We start from the raw sequence: 26983 nt of genomic DNA, 5'->3' as shown, positions 1-26983 counted from the left end.
ATCAATCCAGCGGTGAAAAAATGGCGACCTCCATGGGTGAAAAATATAACAAAAGACGTACATTTTTGAAGTAATTATGAGTTTTGGCGTATCAAAAACAGCATTTTTTAAGTAATAGGAAAATTGCAACATATTTAGGCCAACGTGTTCAACTAGTCCTGAATCCCTTTAACATTTTGAATCACACTTATCCCTAACCGCATAAGCTATTAAACATGCTAACAACTAGCCATAACCGTTAGGCTTTAGACACGAAACTATCTCATTTGATTTACTCACCTTTTGTTCTTCCATTAGTACAATGGAAGCTTCGGGGACTCCTCTGGTACATAAAAAGTCACTTAAATCAGACATCTCTGCTGGATCAGACATCCAGAACGCTAGCTGTCCGCCACAACTCGCATCTGTGATTCTGAAGCTGGTTGCTTGCTGACGCCCATCAGCCAGAATACTGACATTTTCTCTGAATTATAAAATGTATTTCTGTGCCACTGAAAAAAAAAAAATTCTTACGTTTTCTGAGAAAAATGTCAGAATTTATTTTTTTCAGTGCCCCTAATTGTCTTCCGTAGATCCCCTACATAACATGGTAACAAATTAATTTACCAGCAAGTCTTAACTGTGTTTATTCCTCTCATCATCAACAATAAATCCTGGAAGTTTTATTTGCCCAAGTTAGGAGGAGAGAACCAAATAATAGCTGCCTGAAATAACCTTTTCCCCTGTTCAAAGCTCTTTGGAGGGGGAATAGATTATTTCAGGCAGCTGAAATAATTGGTTCCCCCCATGTAACTCTGGGAAATAAAGAGCAAATGTTACTATATATACAGGATTTATTGTTTGTAATGAGATGAATAGATACAGTTAAGAGTTTGTGAAAAAAATAATTAGCTCCCATGTTATGGGGGGTCAGTTTATTTCAGGTGGCTAACATATTTGGTTCGTCTCTCATAACTTCTTCTAATAATGAGCAAATGTTACCATATTTAAAGGATCTGTTGTTTGTGAAGAGAAGATTAAACACAGTTAAAGACATGCAGGTAAATTAATTATTTCCATTGTTATGGAGCGCCAACGGATTATTTCAGGAAGCTTTATTTGCCAAAGTTATGAAGAATCATATATATATGATTCTTCATAACTTTGGCAAATAAAGAGCAAATTTTACCAACTATACAGGATTGTTTTTTGTTGATGATGAGAGGAATAAACACAGTCTTGCTGGTAAAGTAATTTGTTCCCATGTTATGAAGGGGGAACAGATTATTTCAGGAACCCGAAATATCCATCCCCTTCCACCACCCCCACCCCAAAAGTTTGGGAAATAGAGAGCAACAGTTTCCAAATTCTCAAAGATCGTTAGGTGTGATTTCATGTAGTATACTAGAAATTTCCTTAATCCAGTAATCTGTCATATTTTACATTACAACCCGTGTTTCCAGACATCTTTTAAGTAAGTCTTAATTTTTTGTGCCCTGTAACAATCAGCTAGCTTCTATCCTATTATATCAGCAATGACAAATCATAAATACCCAACGTGTTGATTCGAACTTCGTTCAAATTCTTCACTCATTCATTCATTGTACGCTACACTTGATATTTACGTGTTTTTAAAGTAATGTACTCATCATTGTGGTTCTGAATAATTTGCCACCAATTCTCCACAAGTCAGCTGCTTTTAAACAGATTCTGCTCAGAATCAAAGTCAATATGTCGGTTTCAGTCAATCAAGAGTTCTTGTTGATGATTAACATACCCCCTCACGGTCACCAAGGAGACAGTACTCTGCTTCTCTCGGCCCGGTTACTGTTTTCGGCCCGTACTTCTCGTTTCCTTGAAATGTCTTCACTCTGCTTCGACTATTAACGTTGCAGACGGTTTCGATGGGGGCGTTAGATACAGTCTGGGGATAAACACTGAGCTGGCCGTTGCTTTAATCCACCAAAATCCGCTACCTCCTCCTTCAGTTGTTGTCCTTAGGTGATGACGTCAGTCTTCTTCGCCGGTGTTTCATTTCCAGAAAAAGCGAGAAGCATGTCTATGGCGAGTAGGACTTCGCTCCAGTCCCTTTCTGTTTGCTGCAACGAGGTGTACTTGGAGAAAGCAGGTTCAGGAACCACACACATTTTCTTGGAATCAATAAAACATATCCATGCATCCATTTTCTTACACCCTTGTGCCTAGTGGGGTCGGGAGGGGTTCATCCTTGTGAAAAATAACTAAGTATATAAAATTTTAGCATGTTTGAGCACACTTGAAGCCAGACTAATCATCAGTATACTTTAAGTTTAAGTATTATTTAACTTGATATTTTTTTGGAATCACTAATTTTGTGCTTAATGTATTTTAAGTGTAATTAAATGGTAGAAAATAACAATTTGAAGTGTACTAAGTGCACTATTATGGGCTTTTTTGGAATAACTAGAGATGTAAGTATTGAACAAGGAGACAAAAACATGGCTCTATAAAAAATCTAAAGCAAAAATGAAAATGACCCTTGGGTTTTTATTTTTAAAATTAAATTCTGATATAATTGAGATAATTATGATTGCAGGACTGTATTTAAAAAAATAACAAAATAACAACCAATTTTAATACTTAATTATTCCATTCGAGCTCCGGGGAGTAAGCGGCGTTTAGCTCAAGGTTGATCCGATTTATGAACGCTAATGTCGGCCAGCGGTTCTCCACCGCTCCCGGCCCGAGCTCCGCGGAGTAACCGACGTTTAGCTGAAAGTTGATCCGATTTCGGGACGCTACTCTCGGCCAGCGGTTCTCTATCGCTCCCGGCCTCAGCGCCGGAAGGTTCACTTGGGGACTATCAACAAATTACTGAACCTAACATTCCTGTCAAAGAAATATAATGTTTTCTTCAATAGCTTCCAGGTCATGTGACCTATTGATTCAAAATCACTTTGAAATAATTATAATAGTCCTTATAGATGAGGCACAGACATTTGTTTTCCATTTTTAGCCATTTTCCATTTTTTAGGAATTTTTTTCATCAAAATTGAGTGTTTTTCTTCAATAGCTTCCAGGTCATGTGACCTAATGACTCAAAATCACTTTGAAATAATTATAATAGTCCCTATAGATGAGGCACAGACATTTGTTTTCCATTTTTAGCCATTTTCCATTTTTTAGGAATTTTTTTCATCAAAATTGAGGGTTTTTCCTCAATAGCTTCCAGGTCATGTGACCTAATGACTCAAAATCACTTTGAAATAATTATAATAGTCCCTATAGATGAGGCACAGACATTTGTTTTCCATTTTAAATCATTTTCCATTTTTAGGAATTTTTTTCATCAAAATTGAGTGTTTTTCCTCAATAGCTTCCAGGTCATGTGACCTAATGACTCAAAATCACTTTGAAATAATTATAATAGTCCCTTTAATTGAGGCACAGACATTTGATTTCCATTTTAAATCATTTTCCATTTTTTAGGAATTTGTTTCATCAAAATTGAGTGTTTTTCTTCAATAGCTTCCAGGTCATGTGACCTATTGATTCAAAATCACTTTGAAATTGTTCTACTAGTCTGTATAGATGAGGCACAGACATTTGTTTTCCATTTTGAGCCATTTTCCATTTTTTAGGAATCTTTTTCATCAAAATTGAGGGTTTTTCCTCAATAGCTTCCAAGTCATGTGACCTATTGATTCAAAATCACTTTGAAATTGTTCTACTAGTCTGTATAGATGAGGCACAGTGATTTGTTTTCCATTTTAAATCATTTTCCATTTTTTAGGAATTTTTTTCATCAAAATTGAGGGTTTTTCCTCAATAGCTTCCAGGTCATGTGACCTAATGACTCAAAATCACTTTGAAATAATTATAATAGTCCCTTTAATTGAGGCACAGACATTTGATTTCCATTTTAAATCATTTTCCATTTTTTAGGAATTTTTTTCATCAAAATTGAGTGTTTTTCCTCAATAGCTTCCAGGTCATGTGACCTATTGATTCAAAATCACTTTGAAATTGTTCTACTAGTCTGTATAGATGAGGCACAGACATTTGTTTTCCATTTTGAGCCATTTTCCATTTTTTAGGAATTTTTTTCATCAAAATTGAGTGTTTTTCCTCAATAGCTTCCAGGTCATGTGACCTATTGATTCAAAATCACTTTGAAATAATTATAATAGTCCTTATAGATGAGGCACAGACATTTGTTTTCCATTTTGAGCCATTTTCCATTTTTTAGGAATTTTTTTCATCAAAATTGAGTGTTTTTCTTCAATAGCTTCCAGGTCATGTGACCTAATGACTCAAAATCACTTTGAAATAATTATAATAGTCCCTTTAATTGAGGCACAGACATTTGTTTTCCATTTTAAATCATTTTCCATTTTTTAGGAATTTTTTTCATCAAAATTGATTGTTTTTCCTTAATAGCTTCCAGGTCATGTGACCTAATGACTCAAAATCACTTTGAAATAATTATAATAGTCCCTTTAATTGAGGCACAGACATTTGATTTCCATTTTAAATCATTTTCCATTTTTTAGGAATTTTTTTCATCAAAATTGAGGGTTTTTCCTCAATAGCTTCCAGGTCATGTGACCTATTGATTCAAAATCACTTTGAAATAATTATAATAGTACCTATAGATGAGGCACAGACATTTATTTTCCATTTTAACTTTTTTTTTTTTTTTTAGCAATTTGTTTTGTCAATATTTAGTATTTTAATTCAATAGCTTCCAGGTATTGTGACCTATTGACCCAGAACCAGTGTGAAATTGTTCTTTTATCCTGTATAGATGAGGCACAGTCATTTGTTTCCTATTTTAACATTTTTTTAATGTTTTAGCAATTTCATTTGTCAAAATTTAGTATGTTTTTGCAATAGCTTCTAAGACATGTGTTCTATTGATTCAAAACTACTTTGAAATTGTTGTACTAATCATTAGAGATTAGGCACCCTCATTTTTCCCCATTTTAGATCTTTATCTATTTTTTACATCATTTAAATTTACAAATTAAAAAATATGATTGGTGTTTAATATCTTAAATTTCATGTGACCGACTGAAAAGGAATAAAAAGGGCTAAATGGAATAAAAATGAGTTTGCACCACCTATCCTGTCTAGTAGAATAATTTCACATTGATTTTGAGTTAATAAGACCCAATTAACTTATGGGTCTTATGACCCATAAGCTATTGAAGAAAAATCAATCAATCATCTTCCCCTTGTCTGCAGTCAGGTTGCGGGGTCAGCAGAGGCCCAGACTTCCGTCTCCCCAGCCACTTGTTCCAGCTCCTCCAGGGGAATCCCTGGAGGAGCTGGAACGCTCGTCCACGCTGGAGAAACATCGTCCCTCCAGCGTGTCCTGGGTTTTCCTGTGGGCCTCCTCCTGGTGGGACGTGCCCAAAAGACCTCACTAGGGAGGCGTCAAGGAAGCATCCTAATCTGATGCCTGACCCACCTCAGCTGGCTCCTCTCGAAGTGAAAAATCAGCAGCTCTACTCTCAGTCCCTCCTGGATGACTGAGCTTCTCATCCTATCACTAAGGGAGGCCCAGACACCTTATGGAAAAAACTAATTTTGGCCGTTAGTTTCAGTCAAGACCTTTAAGCCTATGCCATAGATGAAGGTAGAGACAGATCGACTGGCAAATCGAGACCTTTGCTTTCCGATCCAGCTCTCTTCACCACGACAGACTGGTACAGCGCCCACTTTACTGCACCAATCCTTCTATTGATCTCCTGTCCATTTTGCCCTCATTCTTGATGTTATGGATTCTGTATTTTCCTCCATCTCTTTTACCCTCTTAACACGCTGCAGCATACATAACCATGTTTATATGTGACTGCTGACATGTAAACAGACTGAAACTGATTAGAGTACCGCTTAGGGAGGGTACAGATTGCAGAGATGAATAAAAAGCTAAACTTGCTACAATCTTTGCCTCACTTGGCCCAACGCTGGACGGTGAATGTAACATAAGAAGCATGATGTTCCATTTGGATAAGTATGGCTTGTGGAATTTGATCATCTTTTAGCATTAAAGTTTGTTTTTATATATAACCAAATCTCATTATTTCTCAAGGTCATTTACAATGAGTGGTTCTGGTCGGGTCCTGAAACTGGTTAACGGACATGGGTGGTGAACAGAGACAGAAATGAATGAACTCCAACAGTGAACAAGATCCTAAGATGCTTAAACTCCTCCACTTGGGTCAGGACAATCTTCGCTGACCCAAATAAGGCGCTCTACCCTTTTCCAGCTCAAGACCATGGCCTTGGATCTGGAGGTACTGATCCTCCTCCCGGCTGCTTCACACTCATCTGCATACTGCTCCAGTAAAGCTGTAGATCACGACCTGATGAAGCCAGTAGGGCCACATCATCTGCCAAAAGCAGAGGTGTGATCCCAAGGCCACCAAAATGGATCCCTTCAGAACCCCGGTTGTGCAGAACGTGGCCTCGGACAGAAAACACCCAAATCCAAAAATCTAAATCAAATTTTATTTATATATCACATTTCAACAACAAGGCATTTCAAAGAGCTTTACACCATAAAAACAAAAAATACAAAGTCATAGAAACACAGCCAACAACTGAAACATTACATTTTCTCACTACATATCAGATTGTTTATAAATGTTCCATTAATTAGCGCATGGCTCTCATCTCGGGTCATGCGATGAGATGAGACTATTTCTAGTCAGAACCTCTCAACCTCACACACCAGCTCAGGCTCCCACCAGAGAGGTGATGCCCATGAAAAGTCTATCGCCCAGGGTCAGATGGCCAAGGTCCCCTCCCTCGGCCTTCTAACATCCCACATTGCACCCAGCCCTTTTGGCCCACATGTGGTGAGCCCATGGGAAGGTGAACCCACTGTGGGCTGAGCCTGGCCAGACTCCATGTGTTTTGGCACCAGATGCTGCCACGGAGAACCAACTCCAGGCCCGGCTCCAGGGTGGAGCCCTGGTGACCTGCGTCCAGGTGAGGGGACACTGTATCCATTGATTGTGCTCTTCATAAAGGGTCTTTGGGCTGCTCTTTGTCTGGTTCATCACCTCTAGCATTGGGTGACCCTACAAGGGGTATGAAACCCCTGACAGCATAACTCCTAGAGTCACTTCAACACTCAAACACTTTCATCATGATAAGGTGGCAGCTTATGGAGATGAAGAGAAAATAGGAAATATATTTTTTAAATATAAAATTGCCTAAAAAAAAATAAAATGGGTCAAAATGAATTAAAAATGAGCGTACCTCATTGCTCCAGTCTACTAAACTGGTTTGCTCCAGAACTAAAACTGGTACTGGATGCTCTGCATCCAGAACCAGAACCAAACGAGGAGAAGCAGCATTCAGTTTCTATGCACCACAAATTTGGAACAAGCTTCCAGAAAACTGTAAAACAGCTGTAACACTGAGAGCCTTTAAATCTCGACTAAAAACCCACCTGTTTAGAGCTGTATTTGAAACGTAATCAATTACGAATTTAATGACAGCTCTTAACTTAATGTAATGTTTTGATTGTTGATTCTATGTTGCATGACTCTGTGTTTTCATGTTTTTATTATTTAAAGCACTTTGAAATGCCTTGCTGCTGAAATGTGCTGTACAAATAAAATTGGATTGACTGATTGACATAGAAGCTAATATAAAAATACCTACAAATTATAAAGAGGACTAAAATCGAATATAAATGTCTGTGCCTCAATTAAAGGGACTATTATAATTATTTTAAAGTGATTTTGAGTCATTAGGTCACATGACCTGGAAGCTATTGAAGAAAAACCCTCAATTTTGATGAAAAAAATTCCTAAAACATGGAAAATGATTTAAAATGGAAAACAAATGTCTGTGCCTCATCTATAGGGACTATTATAATTATTTCAAAGTGATTTTGAGTCATTAGGTCACATGATCTGGAAGCTATTGAGGAAAAACCCTCAATTTTGATGAAAAAAATTCCTAAAAAATTGAAAATGGCTAAAAATGGAAAACAAATGTCTGTGCCTCATCTATAAGGACTATTATAATTATTTCAAAGTGATTTTGAATCAATAGGTCACATGACCTGGAAGCTATTGAAGAAAAACACTCAATTTTGATGAAAAAAATTAATAAAAAAATTGAAAATTATTTAAAATGGAAAACAAATCACTGTGCCTCGTCTATACAGACTAGTAGAACAATTTCAAAGTGATTTTGAATCAATAGGTCACATGACCTGGAAGCTATTGAGGAAAAACACTCAATTTTGATGAAAAAAATTCCTAAAAAATGGAAAATGATTTAAAATGGAAATCAAATGTCTGTGCCTCAATTAAAGGGACTATTATAATTATTTCAAAGTGATTTTGAGTCATTAGGTCACATGACCTGAAAGCTATTGAGGAAAAACACTCAATTTTGATGAAAAAAATTCCTAAAAAATGGAAAATGGCTCAAAATGGAAAACAAATGTCTGTGCCTCATCTATACAGACTAGTAGAACAATTTCAAAGTGATTTTGAATCAATAGGTCACATGACCTGGAAGCTATTGAGGAAAAACCCTCAATTTTGATGAAAAAAATTCCTAAAAAATGGAAAATGATTTAAAATGGAAAACAAATCAATGTGCCTCATCTATACAGCCTAGTAGAACAATTTCAAAGTGATTTTGAATCAATAGGTCACATGACTTGGAAGCTATTGAAGAAAAACACTCAATTTTGATGAAACAAATTCCTAAAAAATGGAAAATTATTTAAAATGGAAATCAAATGTCTGTGCCTCAATTAAAGGGACTATTATAATTATTTCAAAGTGATTTTGAGTCATTAGGTCACATGACCTGGAAGCTATTGAGGAAAAACACTCAATTTTGATGAAAAAAATTCCTAAAAATGGAAAATGATTTAAAATGGAAAACAAATGTCTGTGCCTCATCTATAGGGACTATTATAATTATTTCAAAGTGATTTTGAGTCATTAGGTCACATGACCTGGAAGCTATTGAGGAAAAACCCTCAATTTTGATGAAAAAAATTCCTAAAAAATGGAAAATGGCTAAAAATGGAAAACAAATGTCTTTGCCTCATCTATAGGGACTATTATAATTATTTCAAAGTGATTTTGAATCAATAGGTCACATGACCTGGAAGCTATTGAGGAAAAACACTCAATTTTGATGAAAAAAATTCCTAAAAAATGGAAAATGGCTCAAAATGGAAAACAAATGTCTGTGCCTCATCTATACAGACTAGTAGAACAATTTCAAAGTGATTTTGAATCAATAGGTCACATGACCTGGAAGCTATTGAGGAAAAACACTCAATTTTGATGAAAAAAATTCCTAAAAAATGGAAAATGATTTAAAATGGAAATCAAATGTCTGTGCCTCAATTAAAGGGACTATTATAATTATTTCAAAGTGATTTTGAGTCATTAGGTCACATGACCTGGAAGCTATTGAGGAAAAACCCTCAATTTTGATGAAAAAAATTCCTAAAAAATGGAAAATGATTTAAAATGGAAAACAAATCAATGTGCCTCATCTATACAGCCTAGTAGAACAATTTCAAAGTGATTTTGAATCAATAGGTCACATGACTTGGAAGCTATTGAAGAAAAACACTCAATTTTGATGAAACAAATTCCTAAAAAATGGAAAATTATTTAAAATGGAAATCAAATGTCTGTGCCTCAATTAAAGGGACTATTATAATTATTTCAAAGTGATTTTGAGTCATTAGGTCACATGACCTGGAAGCTATTGAGGAAAAACACTCAATTTTGATGAAAAAAATTCCTAAAAATGGAAAATGATTTAAAATGGAAAACAAATGTCTGTGCCTCATCTATAGGGACTATTATAATTATTTCAAAGTGATTTTGAGTTATTAGGTCACATGACCTGGAAGCTATTGAGGAAAAACCCTCAATTTTGATGAAAAAAATTCCTAAAAAATGGAAAATGGCTAAAAATGGAAAACAAATGTCTTTGCCTCATCTATAGGGACTATTATAATTATTTCAAAGTGATTTTGAATCAATAGGTCACATGACCTGGAAGCTATTGAGGAAAAACACTCAATTTTGATGAAAAAAATTCCTAAAAAATGGAAAATGGCTCAAAATGGAAAACAAATGTCTGTGCCTCATCTATACAGACTAGTAGAACAATTTCAAAGTGATTTTGAATCAATAGGTCACATGACCTGGAAGCTATTGAGGAAAAACACTCAATTTTGATGAAAAAAATTCCTAAAAAATGGAAAATGATTTAAAATGGAAATCAAATGTCTGTGCCTCAATTAAAGGGACTATTATAATTATTTCAAAGTGATTTTGAGTCATTAGGTCACATGACCTGGAAGCTATTGAGGAAAAACCCTCAATTTTGATGAAAAAAATTCCTAAAAAATGGAAAATGATTTAAAATGGAAAACAAATCACTGTGCCTCATCTATACAGACTAGTAGAACAATTTCAAAGTGATTTTGAATCAATAGGTCACATGACTTGGAAGTTATTGAAGAAAAACACTCAATTTTGATGAAAAAAATTCCTAAAAATGGAAAATGATTTAAAATGGAAAACAAATGTCTGTGCCTCATCTATAGGGACTATTATAATTATTTCAAAGTGATTTTGAGTCATTAGGTCACATGACCTGGAAGCTATTGAGGAAAAACCCTCAATTTTGATGAAAAAAATTCCTAAAAAATGGAAAATGGCTAAAAATGGAAAACAAATGTCTGTGCCTCATCTATAGGGACTATTATAATTATTTCAAAGTGATTTTGAGTCATTAGGTCACATGACCTGGAAGCTATTGAAGAAAAACACTCAATTTTGATGAAAAAAAATTCCTAAAAAATGGAAAATGGCTAAAAATGGAAAACAAATGTCTGTGCCTCATCTATAAGGACTATTATAATTATTTCAAAGTGATTTTGAATCAATAGGTCACATGACCTGGAAGCTATTGAAGAAAACATTATATTTCTTTGACAGGAATGTTAGGTTCAGTAATTTGTTGATAGTCCCTAAGTGAACCTTCCGGCGCTGCGGCCGGGAGCGATAGAGAACCGCTGGCCGAGAGTAGCGTCCCGAAATCGGATCAACTTTCAGCTAAACGTCGGTTACTCCGCGGAGCTCGGGCCGGGAGCGGTGGAGAACCGCTGGCCGACATTAGCGTTCATAAATCGGATCAACCTTGAGCTAAACGCCGCTTACTCCCCGGAGCTCGAATATCGAATATCCAACTTGAAACTAACTTCACTGCGGTTTGTTTTTACAGGTGACGCCGCTAACATTACCCTCAACTAAGGTAACTTCATCAAATGTACCTCCGTTCATAAGCGACGAGTTTTTGATCAAAGAGCTGTCCCGACACGGTAAGGTGGTTTCACCGGTGAAAAAAGTACCCTCTGGGTGCAAATCACCGTTACTGAAACATGTTGTCTCCCATAGGAGACAACTGTTTATGGTATTAAATCGGAGGGATGAAGAACTCAACCTTCGATTTCATGTTAGAGTAGATGATTTTGATTACATCTTGTTTGCTACGTCCTCTAGCATGAAGTGTTTTGGTTGTGGTCAGGAGGGGCACATTGTAAAAATGTGTCCCGACAGGGCCGGGCAGGCCCTGCCGAGTGCAGCAAAACAGCAGCCCTCTGCTGCTGAGCAGGTGGAGGACCCTGTTACGTCAATCCGCGTTTCCCCATCAGATACGGTTCCCCCTTCGTCTTCTTGCCGCTCCGCCCCGCCCACGCGGCAAAATAGGCGCGTGCTCGTGATGAGCACTGAGAAAGCACGCGCGTGGCAAGCACGCGCTTGTTCGGCGCGCTTGTCTGAGGAACTACGGACACCGTGAAAGCTCAAACAACATGTTTCGGCAAAGTTGTCACACTTTCTTCACGTTTTTGCGGGAAACTAATAGTAATAATACTAATAATTATAATAAATATAATCAATATATATGTTATACATATTATGATTATAATAAATAATATATATTTTATACATATATTAAAATTATAATACATAATATATGTTTTATATATATATATATATATATATATATATATATATATATATATATATATATATATATATATATATATATATATATATATATATAATAATTATAATACATAATATATGTTATATGTTATAGTTATAATTATAATATATATATGTTGTATATATTATAATTATAATATGTTGTATATATTATAATTATAATAGATAGATAGATAGCATAATGCTATATGAATTAAAAACAGGGCAATGCAATTTAATGCTCAATATTACCCATCAGATACCGTTTTCCCTGTTTTACAGTGGGGGAACGCTATCTGATGGCCATAAATCTCCCATCATATAACGTTCCCCCTGTTTTACAGTGGGGGAACGCTATCTGATGGCCATAAATCTCCCATCACATACCGTTTCCCCTGTTTTAAAGTGGGGGAACGCTATCTGATGGCCATAAATCTCCCATCATATAACGTTCCCCCTGTTTTACAGTGGGGGAACGGTATCTGATGGAGACATTTCACCCATCAGATAGCGTTCCCCCTATGTTAAAATCACCCATCAGATACCGTTTCCCCTGTTTTAAAGTGGGGGAACGCTATCTGATGGCCATAAATCTCCCATCAGATACCGTTTCCCCTGTTTTAAAGTGGGGGAACGCTATCTGATGGCCATAAATCTCCCATCAGATACCGTTTCCCCTGTTTTAAAGTGGGGGAACGCTATCTGATGGCCATAAATCTCCCATCAGATAGCGTTCCCCCTGTTTTACAGTGGGGGAACACTATCTGATGGAGACATTTCACCCATCAGATAGCGTTCCCCCTATGTTAAAATCACCCATCAGATACCGTTTCCCCTGTTTTAAAGTGGGGGAACGCTATCTGATGGCCATAAATCTCCCATCACATACCGTTTCCCCTGTTTTAAAGTGGGGGAACGCTATCTGATGGCCATAAATCTCCCATCAGATAGCGTTCCCCCTGTTTTACAGTGGGGGAACGGTATCTGATGGCCATAAATCTCCCATCAGATAGCGTTCCCCCTGTTTTACAGTGGGGGAACACTATCTGATGGAGACATTTCACCCATCAGATAGCGTTCCCCCTATGTTAAAATCACCCATCAGATACCGTTTCCCCTGTTTTAAAGTGGGGGAACGCTATCTGATGGCCATAAATCTCCCATCACATACCGTTTCCCCTGTTTTAAAGTGGGGGAACGCTATCTGATGGCCATAAATCTCCCATCAGATAGCGTTCCCCCTGTTTTACAGTGGGGGAACGGTATCTGATGGAGACATTTCACCCATCAGATAGCGTTCCCCCTATGTTAAAATCATCCATCAGATAGCGTTCCCCCTGTTTTACACTGGGGGAACGCTATCTGATGGCCATAAATCTCCCATCACATACCGTTTCCCCTGTTTTAAAGTGGGGGAACGCTATCTGATGGCCATAAATCTCCCATCACATACCGTTTCCCCTGTTTTAAAGTGGGGGAACGCTATCTGATGGCCATAAATCTCCCATCACATACCGTTTCCCCTGTTTTAAAGTGGGGGAACGCTATCTGATGGCCATAAATCTCCCATCAGATACCGTTTCCCCTGTTTTAAAGTGGGGGAACGCTATCTGATGGCCATAAATCTCCCATCACATACCGTTTCCCCTGTTTTAAAGTGGGGGAACGCTATCTGATGGCCATAAATCTCCCATCAGATACCGTTCCCCCACTGTAAAACAGGGGGAACGCTATCTGATGGGTGATTTTAACATAGGGGGAACGCTATCTGATGGGTGAAATGTCTCCATCAGATAGTGTTCCCCCACTGTAAAACAGGGGGAACGCTATCTGATGGGAGATTTATGGCCATCAGATAGCGTTCCCCCACTTTAAAACAGGGGAAACGGTATCTGATGGGAGATTTATGGCCATCAGATAGCGTTCCCCCACTTTAAAACAGGGGAAACGGTATCTGATGGGAGATTTATGGCCATCAGATAGCGTTCCCCCACTTTAAAACAGGGGAAACGGTATCTGATGGGAGATTTATGGCCATCAGATAGCGTTCCCCCACTTTAAAACAGGGGAAACGGTATCTGATGGGTGATTTTAACATAGGGGGAACGCTATCTGATGGGTGAAATGTCTCCATCAGATACCGTTCCCCCACTGTAAAACAGGGGGAACGTTATATGATGGGAGATTTATGGCCATCAGATAGCGTTCCCCCACTTTAAAACAGGGGAAACGGTATGTGATGGGAGATTTATGGCCATCAGATAGCGTTCCCCCACTGTAAAACAGGGGGAACGTTATATGATGGGAGATTTATGGCCATCAGATAGCGTTCCCCCACTGTAAAACAGGGAAAACGGTATCTGATGGGTAATATTGAGCATTAAATTGCATTGCCCTGTTTTTAATTCATATAGCATTATGCTATCTATCTATCTATTATAATTATAATATATACAACATATTATAATTATAATATATACAACATATATATATTATAATTATAACTATAACATATAACATATATTATGTATTATAATTATTATATATATATATATATATATATATATATATATATATATATATATATATATATATATATATAACATATATTATGTATTATAATTTTAATATATGTATAAAATATATATTATTTATTATAATCATAATATGTATAACATATATATTGATTATATTTATTATAATTATTAGTATTATTACTATTAGTTTCCCGCAAAAACGTGAAGAAAGTGTGACAACTTTGCCGAAACATGTTGTTTGAGCTTTCACGGTGTCCGTAGTTCCTCAGACAAGCGCGCCGAACAAGCGCGTGCTTGCCACGCGCGTGCTTTCTCAGTGCTCATCACGAGCACGCGCCTATTTTGCCGCGTGGGCGGGGCGGAGCGGCAAGAAGACGAAGGGGGAACCGTATCTGATGGGGAAACGCGGATTGACGTAACAACCCACCTGGTGAGGCTGGAGCAGTGGAGGATCCCGCTGCCGCGGCGGGGGACCCCGCAGCGGCTGCGGCGGGAGAACCCGCGGTGGTGGCGGAGGAGCCCGCTGCTGAGGAGCAGGCGGAAGGTACTGTTGAGGTGTCAGGAGTGGAAAGTGTGGAAATGAGTGTAGATGTAGGAAAGGATGAGAGCACAGTGTTGTGTGGTGATGGGGTGAATGTCGGTGGTGATGGGGTGAATGGTGGTGAGGGTGAAAGTGAAGTGAGAGAGAGAGATGGTGTGCAGGGAGAGCAGCAGGTGGAGGTGAGGGGAGATGAAGAGCATTTAGGGTGTGGGGATCAGGGAGGGAAAGGAGAGGTGCAGGTGGAGGAACAGAACGGTGCAGAGTTGGTTTTTGGAACTGGAGTGGCAGGAGAGACAGAGGAGGTGATGGAGCTGGAGGGTTCAGCCCCGTTAAAGAGGCGAAGCAAAAGTAGGAATGTGGTGGCTGCTGTGGAGGCCAGCAAGCAGGCTTGCAAGCTGGCTGCAGAGAGGAAGGAGGTGTCGAACAGCAGCGACAATGAGAGCTGGTTCTCTGACAGCAGCGAAATATCTGTCAGTCAAACAAGTTGCAAAACACCAAGATACCCTGTAGAGTCTTTCAGAACTTTTTTAAAAGAAACTAAAGGATTCAGAGGTATAAAAATTGAAAGTTTTTTTCCTGATTTAAAACTGTTTTATTTCTCAGCAAGATATCACATTAGGAACAAAGAAGTATCAGGTTTTGCAGAAACAGAAGTTTTTAGATTAAAGAAAATAATGACTAAAGTTAGAAAACAACTTTGATTTTAAATGATGCACAGTAGTATTTTATTACTTTTTATAGTCTTTTGGTATTTTGGTTTTAGCTTCTTACCCAATATGGATTCTTTTAAAATGGCATCATTGAATCTTAACGGGGCGAGGGAGGCTGGAAAACGTGCTTTGATTTATCAAATGCTGAACCAAAAGAAAATCGACGTAATTTACCTGCAAGAAACGCACAGCGATCATTTAATAGAGACTGACTGGGTCAGAGAGTGGAGGGGGGAGGTCATTTTAAGTCATGGCACCTCCCAGAGTGCAGGGGTGGGCTTCCTCTTTTCCAGAGCGTTCACCCCAAACTCAATAGAAGTTGAACATGTTATTCAGGGGAGGTGTCTTTTAGTTAAGACAAAGTTTGATAATTTTAGTATAGTTTTTATTAACATTTATGCTCCCACTACCAATGCAGAGAAAAGGCGTTTTTTTGAAGAAATTGAGGAACGGTTGGGTGATTGTGGGTCTGAGGATTATGTTTTTATAGGTGGGGATTTTAATTGCACTGAAAACGAGCTTTTAGATTGCAATCATGCAGAGCCGCATCCAGCGGCCCAACATGTTTTGAGGCGGCTGGTCTCATCTAATGGCCTGGTGGATGTATGGAGAAGGATGCATGCAGGCTCCAGGCAGTACACATGGTCCCACATTAAAGAAAACGGAATCTCTTTAGCCCGTCTTGATCGTTTTTATTGTTTTAAACACAATTTTAATGTGTTTAAAACATGCCAGATTTTACCAGTGGCTTTTACAGATCACTCGTTGCTTTTAGGTAGTGTTTTTATTAGAAACATTTTACCTAGAAGCGCTTACTGGCATTTTAACTCAGCCTTAACTTATGATCGGGGTTTTAAGGAGGTTTTAAGTTATTTTTGGACTGGTTTTAGACAAAGAAAGTCTGATTTTACTAGTCTTAAACAGTGGTGGGACTATGAAAAAGTACAGATAAAACTGCTGAGTCAGCAGCACACTCTCAATGTCACCCGTGACATTACCAGATCTATTAGAAATCTGGAGATAAATATAGTGGAATTAGAACGACTTAGTGAATCCACAGGAAATCGAGAGCATATTGAAGCTCTCAAATCTAAAAGGCTAATTTTAGCCAACCTGCTGGAGAATAAAGTCCAAGGCGCATTGGTCAGGTCCCGGATCCAGAACATCACGGAGATGGATGCTCCCTCTAGCTTTTTTTTCAGCTTGGAGAGGAAGCACGGGCAGAGGAAGCTGATCCACTCTTTGCTGTCGGACACGGGGCGCCAACTGAGTGAACCAAGTGAGATCAGGAGGAGGGCTGTGGACTTTTACCGTTCTCTGTTCAACAGTGAATGCAAAGAGAATGAGGAACTGTTCCGGGAGTTCTGCGACGAACTACCCCAGGTCTCCGAGGAGACCAACTCTGAGCTGGAGCGCCCCCTGAGGCTCCAAGAAATCCACACAGCCCTCCTCAATATGCAGGGCCAGAAGTCCCCGGGCGTTGATGGGCTCACGGTGGAGTTTTACAAGGCCTACTGGGACATTCTGGCAAAAGACCTGCTCGATGTCTATAATGAAAGTCTGTCCACCGGTTCACTCCCCTTGTCCTGCCGCAGGGCGGTCATCACCCTGCTGCCCAAAAAGGGCAACCTGCAGGATATTAAGAACTGGCGCCCTGTGTCCCTCCTCTGCACGGACTACAAAATCCTCTCCAAGACCCTGGCCACGAGGCTGGGGAAGGCTATGGAGCACGTCATCCACCGGGATCAGACCTATTGCGTCCCCAGCAGGTCCATGGTAGATAACATCTACCTGATTCGGGATGTTTTGGAAGTCTCCGGTTCATTGGGTTTACAAACTGGCTTGATTTCATTAGATCAAGAAAAGGCATTTTACCGCGTTGAACACAGCTTCCTCTGGAAAATCATGAGGGGGTTTGGGTTCAGCGAGGGTCTCATTGCCAAGATCCAGGTACTGTACAGTGACATTGAGAGTGTGCTCAAGATCAATGGCAGCCTGTGTGCTCCTTTTAGGGTGCGTAGAGGCGTTCGACAGGGCTGCGCGCTCTCGGGGATGCTCTACGCACTCTCCCTGGAACCCCTCCTCCAGAAAATACGCTCGAGTGTTTATGGTTTGGTTTTACCTGGTTTTAGTAACAATATTGTTTTATCTGCCTATGCTGATGATGTTGTTTTTATAAAAGATCAGCAAGATGTGAATGTTTTAACCGAGATAACAGAAAAGTTCTCTGTCTTATCTGCTGCGAGGGTGAACTGGAGAAAGAGTGAAGCCCTGGCCGTCGGCCAGTGGTCTGATGGGCTCCCGGTTCTCCCTCAAGGTCTTGTGTGGAAAAAAGACGGTTTTAAGTATCTTGGTGTGTTTTTAGGCAGTAAAGATATTGTAAATAAAAACTGGGAAAACGTCGAGCAAAAAATAAAAGACAAGTTGTCTAAATGGAAGTGGCTGCACTCCCAGATGTCCTACAGGGGCAGAGTGCTGGTTTTAAACAACCTTGTAGCATCGCAGCTGTGGCACAAACTTTCTGTTTTAGACCCACCACCTGACCTGCTTTCAAAAATACAGTCGGAGATGATCAACTTTTTCTGGAACGGTCTACACTGGGTGCCACAGTCTGTGTTGTTTTTATCCAGAGAGGAGGGGGGCCAGGGCCTTGTCCACCTGGCCAGTAGAACAACAACATTTCGGTTGCAGTTCTTACAGAAATACCTGACATGATCTCCTGTGTGGAAAGATGTGGCCAGCTGTATCCTCAGACGTGTAAATTTTCTGGGGCTGGATGCTGCTCTGTTTTCAACCGATTTTAGTTTTTTAAAGTTAAAAGGGTTGCCTCAGTTTTATCAGGGTGTTTTTAAATCCTGTGGCCTTTTTAAACGTTGTTCACAAGCGCATAACTCTCTGCATTGGTTTTTAGAAGAGCCTTTGGTCTGTGGGTCTAGACTGGACGTGTGTTCCGGCACAATACCAGGACTGTCGGAGGCGCTGTGCAGGTCCAAAATGACAACCGTGAAACATCTGGTGGAGGCAGCTGGACCGGATCTCTGCAACACCCAGGCCATTGCTACTCTGCTGGGGGTCCGGTCCAGTAGACTTGTGCAGCGTTTCCTGGACCGTTTGAAGGAGAGGATGACAGCTGGGGAGAGGCAACTCCTGCAGCTCCTACATGAGAAAAAAGCTTCGCCGGACCCAGGAGACCCGCTCCCTGATGTGACCCTGCACGTCGGCTTTGAAAACGACAGTGGTCCCCTGCTAGCCAGCAGTGACTCACAGATGAGCCTCCAGAGTACGGGTCCAAAAGTGCTGTACAGAAACTGTGTCAAAGTCCTAAATGAAAGAACACTACGAAAAAGACCAGTGTGCGTGTGGGCAGACCGCTTGGGAGGACAAACCCCGCAGTGGAGGACACTCTACAAACCGCCGATAAGAAAACGGACTGGCGACCTCCAATGGAGGATTTTACACGGCGCCATTGCTACCAACTCGTTTTTATCGGTTTTTAGTCCAGGGGTTTTAAATGAGTGTCCTTTCTGTAGTCTGTCTGAGAGTGTTTTTCATGTTTTTATTGATTGTAAGAGACTGATGACATTTTTTAGTTTATTGATGAGTGTTTTTAGCTGTTTTGGCGTTGTTTTTACCAGTTCTTTATTTATTTATGGACTGCGTTTTAACAAGGCCAACAAGCCAAAGTGCCAGATTTTAAATTTTTTAATTGCTGAAGCCAAAATGGCGATTTATTTATCACGACGAGACAGACTCCAGGCTGGTCCTCATCTGGATGCCGTGGCTCTGTGGAAGTGCAACGTCAAAGCTAGGCTGAGGCTGGAGTTTTGGTTCCACAGAGCCACCGGGGATTTAAATGGTTTTTTTTACAGTTGTGGGGTTTTAATGATATACTGTGCAACATTTCTAATCAGGGAGAACTAAATTTTAACAAGCTGCTAATGTAAATATTTGTTTTTATTTGGTTTTCATTGATCTGATTATTATGCAACAGTTTATTGTTAAATCATTGTAAATAAACGTTTTGTTAAAAATAAAAAAAAAAATCATCTTCTTTTCATTAATGGCGGATTGCAAGTAACTTTTAGGTGCATACCGCCACCTACTGTACACGTGTGTGTAGCAACATTTTCTCTACATTTATTAAATTCTATTTATTAATCTTGTGTTTTTAAGAAAAGTAAATAATGCTTTCCTTACTCTATAAATATCCATTATGTTTCCTTCATTTCCTAATATTCCTTTAAGACTCCATTCTTTTCCTGTCCTTCCAACAATTCTTTTCAGATTCTCTCTTTCAGATTCATATGTTCTACAGTTCATTAATACATGTTCTACATTTTCTTTCTCTCCACATCCTTCACATTTATCATTACTTTTCTTCCCTATTAAATATAAAGTGTCATTTAAATAGGTGTGTCCTACTCTTAATCTGGTCATAATTATTTCTTCCCTTCTGTTTCTCTCATCAATATTTCTAATTAGTACTGACTTTTGCACTTTATGTAATTTTCTCCCTTTCTTATCTTCATTCCACCTTTTTTGCCATTCTTCTATTTCTTTCTTTTTAATACATGATTTCCCTTCCCCTTTCCCGAAAGGAATTATCATCGTCATTGTCATTTCTAAAGCCCTTTTTGCTAATTTATCAGCTTTTTCATTTCCTTTAACCCCTTCGTGAGCTGGAACCCAGCAGAACCAGACATTAATGCCACCTCTATATAATCTAAATAAACTATGCATAATTTCTAATACTAATTCTTTCCTATTATTTCCTTCTCCCTGGATACTTTCTAACACTGCTTTAGAGTCTGTACATATCACCACCCTGTCTGGTCGAACCTCCTCTACCCACTGTAAGCTTAATATAACTGCCATCATTTCTGCTGTGAATACAGATAGGTGATCTGAAAGTCTTTTGGAGATGTGAATTTCAAACTCTGGAATATTTATTCCTATTCCCACATGTCCTTTAAGATTTTTAGAACCATCTGAATAAATTTTGAGGTAGTTGTAATATGATTTTCTTAAATATACATCAGTCTTTACCCCTATTTCACTTAAATTCCAGTCGTTTTTCATTTTAAGAAGTATCATGTCTACATTTACCTCAGGAAATAGCCATGGAGGAATAACACTAATTGGATTAATCTGGGCTATTTTCCTATCCTCTAATCCATACATTTTGGTCCATTTACTTATCATCCATCCAAATCCATTACTCTTGAACTTTGCATATTCCCAACAGTTTTGTAATATAATTGATGTTACATTCTCTTCTTCATTACTTTTAATTTTCATCCAGTATACTAAAGCTAATTTTATTCTTCTCATTTCCAGTGGGGTCTCTCCAGTCTCTATTAAAAGAGCATTAATAGGTGTCGTTTTCACTACTCCTGTACATATACGTAACGCCCTACTCTGTAGTCTATCCGTCTTTTGCAGTGTTGTTTTAGCTGCTGCTCCATATATAAAACTGCCATAATCAATTATTGATCTCATAAGACCCCTATATATGTTTAATAATGACTGTCAGTCTGCACCCCAGTTATTTCCAGCCACAGCCTTTAGTAAGTTTATAACTTTCTTACATTTAGTTTCCAAGTTTTCTATATGTGTTTTCCATGTATAAGAACTATCTAACCATAATCCTAGGTATTTAAATTCTTTAACCCTTTCCAAAGGCTGTCCGTATAATGTTATTGTTCCTGTATCAATATTTCTTTTGTTTGTAACAACCATAAAACAAGATTTGCTTGCTGATAATTTAAAACCCCATTCATATGACCATTTTTCCACTTTATTAATTGCCTTTTTAATTTGTTCTACTACGTGTTTTACATTTTTTCCCCTCATCCATATCGCCCCATCATCTGCATACAGTGCAGAGTTTATACATTTATCGGTATCAGAAAAAATGTCATTAATCATTATATTAAATAATATTGGACTGATTGCACTACCTTGAGGTATCCCATTTTCCACATTGAACTCTTTTGAATAATCATTTCCAACCTTAACTCTTATTTTTCTATTTAGCAAAAAATTTGCTATCCAATTATACATTTTTCCCCTAATCCCCATTTGATTGATTTTTATAAGTAATCCTTCTCTCCATAATGAATCATATGCTTTTTCAATATCAAAAAATACTATAATCATTACCTCCTTCATTTTTAAAGCTTTCTCTATATCATTACATACTCTAGTTAGAGCATCCATTGTTGATCTCCCTGTTCTAAAGCCACACTGGTATTCATTTATTAGTTTTTTATGCTCAAGAACATATCCTAGTCTACTGACTATTATTTTCTCCATCCATTTACTTAGATGAGAAGTTAAAGCTATTGGTCTATAGTTATTTGGACTGATAGGATCTTTTCCTGGTTTATTAAATGGAAGTATTATTGCCCTTTTCCAGTTATTTGGTATTAGACCTTCATTCCATATTTTATTAAATAATTGTAATATTAATTCCAAAGTTACTTCTGGAATCTGTCGAAACATAGCATAGCATAATTGATCCTCTCCTGGAGCTGAGTATCCTGTCCCTTTCAGTACTGTTTTCATTTCTTTCATGGTTATATTCATGTCTAATATTGACATGCATTCTTGACATTTTTCCTGAATACTTTTATAATTTCCCAGTTTTTGTATTTTCTGCTGTCTGTGAATGTCTGTCAGATGTTCACCACTGTGAACTGCAGCAAATGTCTCCCCTAATAGATCTGCCTTGTCTTTGTTTAAAACTAGTATTTCCTGTCCTCGGACTAAGGCTGGCATTTTAACTTCATTCATTTTCCCCGTCATTTTCCTAAACATTGACCAAACGTTCTGCAATTTTATTTCTGAGCCTATTGAGGAACAGTATTCTCTCCATGTTTTCTTTTTAGCTTCTTTAATAATTTTGCGAGCCAATGCTCTTTTCTTTTTATATTCAATAAGTCTTTCAGTTGTTAAATTTTTCTGTAATGTTTTGAATGCTTTGTTACGTTCTTTAATTGCTGTACTACATTCGTCATTCCACCAAGGAACTACTTTTTTCTTACCTTTAATTTTGATTTTTGGGATGCTAGAATTTGCAGCATTTAAAATGAGTTCTGTTATCTGTTTTGAACATTCTTCAATGTTACTTTTTAATGCAATCATGTGGCTGGTTTTTTCACAATTGGTTTTAAATTTTAGCCAATTAGCTTTATTGAAGCACCATCTTGTTAATATGAAATCTTGCTGCCTATTTATACTATCATTAATTATTGTACTCACTGGAAAATGATCACTCCCTAGTGTAGACTCTCTGTTAACATCCCATTCACATGAACTAACAAGATGGTCAGTTATTAATGTAACATCTAGACATGAAACTGTATTTTTATGTATATTTACTCTTGTACCTTTTCCATTATTAAGACAAACTAATGATCTTTCATCCATAATTTCTTCAACTATGATACCATTATGATCTGTCTTTTTGCTACCCCACAGACTATTATGTGCGTTAAAATCACCACACCATAATTCTCTTCTATGTGTTTCTCCTGCTACTTCTTTAAACATTTCACTATCGAGACTTTTACAAGGATTATAGTAGTTTATAATTTTAATATTTCCATGTTTTCTTAAATTAAATATTTCTATATTAACACATTCTAATTCTTTATTTGTTATGTTTTTCTTATAAGCTATTCCATCCTTAATTAAAGTGGCACATCCACCTCCACTACCATTACTTCTATCCTGTCTTTCTATACTATATCCAGGGATTTTAAATTCTAGGTTAGGTTTTAACCAAGTCTCTTGAATACATATTATATCTGGGGTTATTTCTAACTCATATAAAAATGTTTTAAGTTCCTGCCCATTGGCAATTAAACTTCTAGCATTCCATTGAAGAATGTGAAGAACCATTATAAAAGTTTGTATCCTAATCCTGAACATTTTCTGTTGTTTCAGTGGCACTCAAAATGATATGAATCTGATCTGCTTGGATTTCTTTCATGTCTAAAAATCTTCCTGCTGCTGTTACGATTGCTTTTATTTTATCACTTTTCTTCTTCATTTGTACTGTAACATTGATAATATGGCACATAAATGCTACAAAGTTTTCCTTTTTCACCACCATTGAGTTTTCATCCACTCTACATTTATGCGAGCATGCTTTTTGTATGTTTGCTGTTGGTACTAAGATTTGTCTTTGATCATTCTGCCCTTGATTTGAACTCCAAGTTGTGTTTCTTTGACCCGTTTCTCCTGACCTAATTTCTCTTGATTCATCCTTCCTTACTCTTTTTAAAGCTTCAGCATATGAAACTCTGTTATTTTAATTCTTTGAGCTTCTCTGGCTTCCTTTTGTATTTTGCATCCACCATATGCTGCACTGTGCTCTCCTCCACAGTTACAGCATTTAATTTTAGCATCTTTATCACATTTTCCATATTCATGTGGACCTCCACATCTTGCACACCTGGGTTTTCCTTTACAGTCCTTTGCAATGTGTCCCATTCTTTGACGAGCAAAACATCTGAGGGGTTTGGGAATGTATTCTCTAACTCTATAGTTCATGTATCCTAGCTGAATATTTTCTGGCATGATATTTTCAAACTGAAGGATTACTGCCATTGTGTCTTTAAGTTCTCCATCTCTTTTACTTTTAATCCTGGTGGCGTCTGTTATCTTCCCTCCTTTGATTTCTTTTTTCAAATCCTCCATTGACATTTCCACTGGAACTCCTGAAATTACTCCTCTCAACCTTGCTAGAGACCCTGGAATATATGTTTTAATTCTTTCCCCCATCAAGTTTTTCATTTTGATTATCTTTTGTTGTTGTGTTTCAGTGCTAGCATATATTAGCACTTTTCTGTTGTTCATGATTCTAGCCGTTTTGATTTTCCCCATTTCTTCTTCTATTGCTCTGGTCAACTTTATCGGGTGGATAAATCCTCCTTCTTGTTTGAATTCCACTATGACTTTAAATTCCACTTCTCTATTAAAGTCATTCTGTTCTCCTGACCTCACCCTGTCATTTGTTTTTGTCTTTTTGTTAGCTTCTTCTCTTGCTTCACTTTCTTCCGACCAACTTCTTGCCCTTTCTTGTCTCTTCCTAAGTGCTCTTTTCATTCTTGCTGATCTGGAAATCATCCACTCCATTTCATTTCCACTATTCCCTCCTGATGTAGAAGCCATGCTGCTACAGTCAATGTACAGTTTATACAATCCACCAATTCAAATCCTACCGCCTTCTTTGTTTGTTTGTTGGTTTGCTCGCTTGAGCCTTGCTAATGACCTAATTATTCTTTTCAGGTGTGGTGCAGCAGAGGCACATCTAAAAGTTGCAGGACAGTGGCCCTTGAGGACTGGAGTTTGACACCCCTGCACAAGTGTGTCTTTACCTCAGTGGCAGAGGCTCCGCCGAACCCCTGAGACCGACTCATCGAACCCCATGGGGTTCGATCCAACCCAGGTTAAGAACCACTGGTTTAGATAAAGGTGACAACTGGTGTTTGAGCTTGAAAACAAATTGCAGGGAGTTTCTAACTTTTAAGAGGGTCGAGACAGCTCCTGATTGGATGAGCAAAGATACGCCTTATTAGAATAAATTAAAGACAGGAATACGCCTTTACTATAAAACTTTGTACACAGGAGTAACAAATTAGATTTCCTCTTGCAAGTCTCCAAAGACGTCTTTGCTTGTCTTTGCTTTTCTTTCTTCTTCTTTTCCATTTGTCTCAGGTAAATGAATGTATGTCTCTGTTGTTTTGCAGTTTCTGATGTAATTTCATAAGTTGTTTACTATTGGATTAAACTCTGAAATTCTGTGACGTCTACACTCATTGTTGTTTTCTATGTGGCTTCACTTCGGCCCGCCGGGAGAACCTGGGATCCGTGAGAAGAAGATTGAGCCAGAGATTTTCTTAAAATATATTATAACCTAAAATATTCTTCAACATTACCCAGCTTGAGGTTGTGTAAAACTAAACATTCTAACTTGAGTTTTAACTCAATTCAAGTCAAAACAACATTTTAACTCAAATTTTAACTTTTTATCTTCTCGGCTGGTTTGGTCACATGAGCTGCAGACTAACAGACAATCGTTTAAGAATACTTTCAATGGCAGGTATAACAGCAGGTAAATAGTGGTGAAACCAAAAACAACTCTGTCTTAACTGTTTGCTGAAAGACCATGAAAGACGGCAAGAAATATTTTCCTTCCAACCTCTTTATTCATCAATTTGAACCTCTGAGCTCATGAAGGTGTTACTGTGTTCCTCTGGCAACTAAGAACATCTACTAGAAGTCATTTATTGACAGTGCAATAATTATTAATTATTAACTAAATAACATTTATGCTATTTATGTTATAGCATGCTAAGTGTTTTGCTCTATTCACAAATGATTGATAATCAATCAATCAATCAATCAATCAATAAATCAAATCTTTATTCCAGACACAAAAAGGTCCATTGAATAAAGGTAAAAACAAGCAAAATAAGAGAAAAATAAAAATAAATGATGACGCCAATGATTCCATAATCTTGAAAAGAATCTCACTGTACTCAAAGCAGGATTTACTAAAATTGCAATTATATTATTGCATGACACAGATAATCTACACATGCATTTATACATAAGATTCCTGAGCAGAGCTGCACATGTGGGAACAGCATTATGTACAAACATATGGCTAGCACCATCTAGGCACTTTGAGTTATTATTTACAATGTATGAAAGTATTGTCTGTCATTTAATTAGCTCTACATCCTTAGGAAAATGAAAAAAATATGTTGTTTTATAAGATAATTTATTTTTTACTGTTCCAGTCATGCCAAATTAATATAAAATAATAAATACGTTGTGGTATTCTGGTTCAGTAATGCTAGTATATTAGTTGTGTTACCACCTCCACGCCACTAAAGGCAGTAGCAAGCCCGAAAAGATGCGGGTAAGGAGCAGATTTAGAAGTAAACCGAAAGCTATAGAATTTGCTAAAAACTGAGCTGCGCTGAAGTAAATAATAGAATAAAAGAAAGAAGTTCAAATACATTGAGAGTGAAACTCCTTCCTAAAGGTGAAAATATATCACAGATTTGAAAGGAAAATAAAAACTTCCGGATTGTAATGGTCCCGTTTCCAAATAAGGTATGAGACTGACAGTGGTCCGTCCCCGCCCCTTTCTGTTTG

General features: G+C 37.8%; 1 protein-coding gene across 1 annotated transcript; it reads left to right on the top strand.

The window, feature by feature from the left end:
* Positions 1–14990: 14990 nt before the first annotated feature.
* LOC148153782 (uncharacterized) lies at positions 14991–19851 on the top strand. Its single transcript, XM_088016594.1, has one exon. It carries the CDS (start codon positions 15137–15139, stop codon positions 15797–15799), a length of 663 nt encoding a protein of 220 aa, XP_087872720.1. The 5' UTR covers positions 14991–15136; the 3' UTR covers positions 15800–19851.
* Positions 19852–26983: the final 7132 nt, after the last annotated feature.

The sequence above is a fragment of the Poecilia mexicana genome, unplaced genomic scaffold (genome assembly GCF_051168715.1).
Source record: "Poecilia mexicana isolate PSO_F unplaced genomic scaffold, ASM5116871v1 scaffold_19, whole genome shotgun sequence".
Taxonomy (NCBI): Eukaryota; Metazoa; Chordata; class Actinopteri; order Cyprinodontiformes; family Poeciliidae; genus Poecilia; species Poecilia mexicana.
This window is presented reverse-complemented; position numbering and strand designations above follow the sequence as displayed.

Coding starts and splice junctions, on each gene's coding strand:
- LOC148153782 (XM_088016594.1), top strand. CDS start 15,137: ATGAGTGTAGATGTAGGAAAGGATGAGAGCACAGTGTTGTGTGGTGAT.